The sequence below is a fragment of the Ammodytes marinus genome (assembly GCF_949987685.1).
Source record: "Ammodytes marinus genome assembly, chromosome: 5".
NCBI classification, from domain to species: domain Eukaryota; kingdom Metazoa; phylum Chordata; class Actinopteri; order Uranoscopiformes; family Ammodytidae; genus Ammodytes; species Ammodytes marinus.
The window spans coordinates 2,457,965-2,460,464 of record NC_137234.1 but is presented as its reverse complement, the minus strand read 5'-3'; the positions used below and the strand labels follow the sequence as shown (position 1 = coordinate 2,460,464).

The 2,500-nt window shown below is 36.2% G+C and overlaps 1 protein-coding gene across 3 annotated transcripts in view; it reads right to left on the bottom strand.

Annotated features, from left to right (window-relative positions):
- The window catches only part of ankrd27 (ankyrin repeat domain 27 (VPS9 domain)), a 37,591-nt gene that overhangs the window by 26,567 nt on the left and 8,524 nt on the right, over positions 1–2,500 (bottom strand). For all 3 annotated transcript variants that reach the window (XM_080027838.1, XM_080027839.1, XM_080027840.1), the window contains 3 exons: positions 2,096–2,404; positions 1,402–1,461; positions 750–803 (listed from right to left, as the gene is read on the bottom strand). In XM_080027838.1, the coding sequence (XP_079883964.1) occupies positions 750–803; positions 1,402–1,461; positions 2,096–2,404 (423 nt within the window). The remainder of the gene's footprint in view (positions 1–749; positions 804–1,401; positions 1,462–2,095; positions 2,405–2,500) is intronic.

The window sequence follows — 2,500 nt, the reverse complement described above, 5'->3', positions numbered from 1 at the left end:
AATCAAATCAGTTTTATTTGTATAGCCCAAAATCACAAATTGATTAAGGCAAAACATTTGCCTCAGTGGTCTTTACATTCCATACAATATGAGAAAAAACTCCCAGTAAAAACCCTTTACCGGATTAAAAAATTTTTTTTTAAGAAATCTCAGGGAGAGTCGACAGAGTAAGGGATCCCTCTCCCAGGACGGACATACTGCAATAGATGTCATAATTAGAGAAAATCACGAAGGAATTTGATCATTGACCAGGTGATTACATGAATCAATCGATCAATCAATCAATATCCTTTATTATCACTCAAAAGACACTGATGTTTCCCTCATTTACAGTGACGACAGTAAAGTCCTAAAAATCTGCCTTGGTTTTATGGTTTAAGGAATTTAATTTGGCGATTTAGCAATTCAGTTTGACCATAACTCAATCATTCTCATGAGGTTTGAAAAGTGAATTTCAAAGAGAGGAAACATTTGAGCAATTTTATTATACTTTATTTCCTGCAATACGATGAACTACTTACAGTGAGACCATAAAACGCTCTTTCTGCCTTTTCTCAGGCTAGGATGAACCGATTTCTAAAATGTTTGCACATTTACACTACATAGGATCTCAAGAGTCCAATACACCTTCATATTTCCACCGGTGAAGTAGGTCTTTGATCAAAACTAAGGTGGATATGTTAAGACATATTTCTTATATTATTGTAAAGAATTAGTAAATGTAGAGAGTAGTTAGAACAGGTCTGTACCTCCACCGCCTGTTTGAGAAGAGTCATCTGGAGCTCCTGTTTCGCCAGAAGTTTCTGTAGAAAATTTAAAATTAAAAATTTAATTATGAGTTCGAAAATTTCAGAAAAGCACTAGTTAGCCCTGTAAAAGAAAAATTATTAATTAAAATACATAAATACAGGTCTTAAAAAGGCATTCTCCACATGTGTTAAAGAAGAAAATGTCTCATAAATCAGACAATGAACAACATATGAACAAATCCTTCTGTAATAACCTTCAGAATAGTGCTGAGAATGATTATGGAAAGTTTAGTCGATGTAAGTGCTTTAGAAGTTGTAGATTTTTGGTTCAAAGTATTGATAAAATGTCGTGTTAGGCCAGAAATTAAAGCAGATAATAGGCCTAATGTGCACTGTGTACTTTAACAGTTAAACATTAGAAAATTCGGGTTGCTCCGGTGGTGTAGTGGATAGAGCGCGTATCATATTGGCTCTGGCCTTCATTGCAGTGGTTGTGGGTTCAAATCTGACCCGTGGACCTTTACTGCAGGTCATCCCCCCTCTCTCTCTCTCTCTCTCTGTCTTCCCATTTCTACTCTGTACTGTCTAATAAAGCTTGAAAATGCCAAAAAATAATCTTTAAAAAAAAAACAGTAGAAGAGTTTTGACTCACCAGGCGAGAGTCTCTCAACAGACACTGGAGACATTTGGTGTAGAGAGCGTTTACTGAATCCTGAGGGGAGAGAGAGGGGAAGAGATGGTCCTCAGTTAGTCATTCAAACATTTCTAAACTGGATTAAAAGCTGCTCCGAGTATCTTTCCGTTTGTGTTCATTCTTGCACCCATTTGGTAAAAAAGCGGTAGTGTTTTTACTACGCCAGCTGTTGTTCCTGGGTGAGCGTATACCCATGACAAAGGCATCAAGAAAAACTGTATAAAAATAGCATTCTTTACACTGATGGTCTCGTTTGCTGTTACATGTAATTTATGATCATCAGAGGAAAAATTAGACTGTTTCAGAAATATATAAAAGTTCCTCGTTGCACCTTTAAAGTTACTAAAAAAAAAGATCACAGCAAAAACGTATATTTAAAATCTATGAAAAAAATATCAAATAATGATGTAAAAAATGTCTAAAATTGTCCTTAGAAACCTGTTCAGTAGATCACGCCATGTTAGTTGTTTATTTTATTTTGTTTGTGTGTTCACTTTTTCAGTTGTGTGATTGTGTTTTTAAAAAAAGTAAAAAATCCAAAAATTTTGTATTTAAAAAAAATATATTTTATATGTATGTCAAAAAAGGATCTAACAAATATGTAAAAAAAAAATTTAAAAGTGTAAAAAAAAATAAAATAAAAAATCCTTACTATATGGTGTCGTAGGCCCTTCCTCTCCGTCTCCTTGAAGCCCTGGCAGAACCCCTGGATGTGTTTGTCCAGTTTGATGACGTGTCGACCCAGAAACTCTCTCACATCCTCCAGGCTTTTGAGACAGTAGGGGGCCGGCGGTGCGATCTCCCCCAGGCCAGAGTGCCCTTCGATGGGCCGCGAGATGCAGAGAATGCTGTAACTCTGGTTCTGGTCGTTGTAGAAGGTTTCTTCAAACAGGATGGGGACTGAGGCCGGAGAGGGGAAGCCGGCTCCCAGCAACACCTGCCTGTCCTCGATACGAACCCCCTGGAACACAAAAAAAAAATTTAGGAATACTTTTTATTATTTTTTTTTAAAAGATTTTTTTCTTTAATTTTCATTTTCAAGATTTTTTTTGCAGCA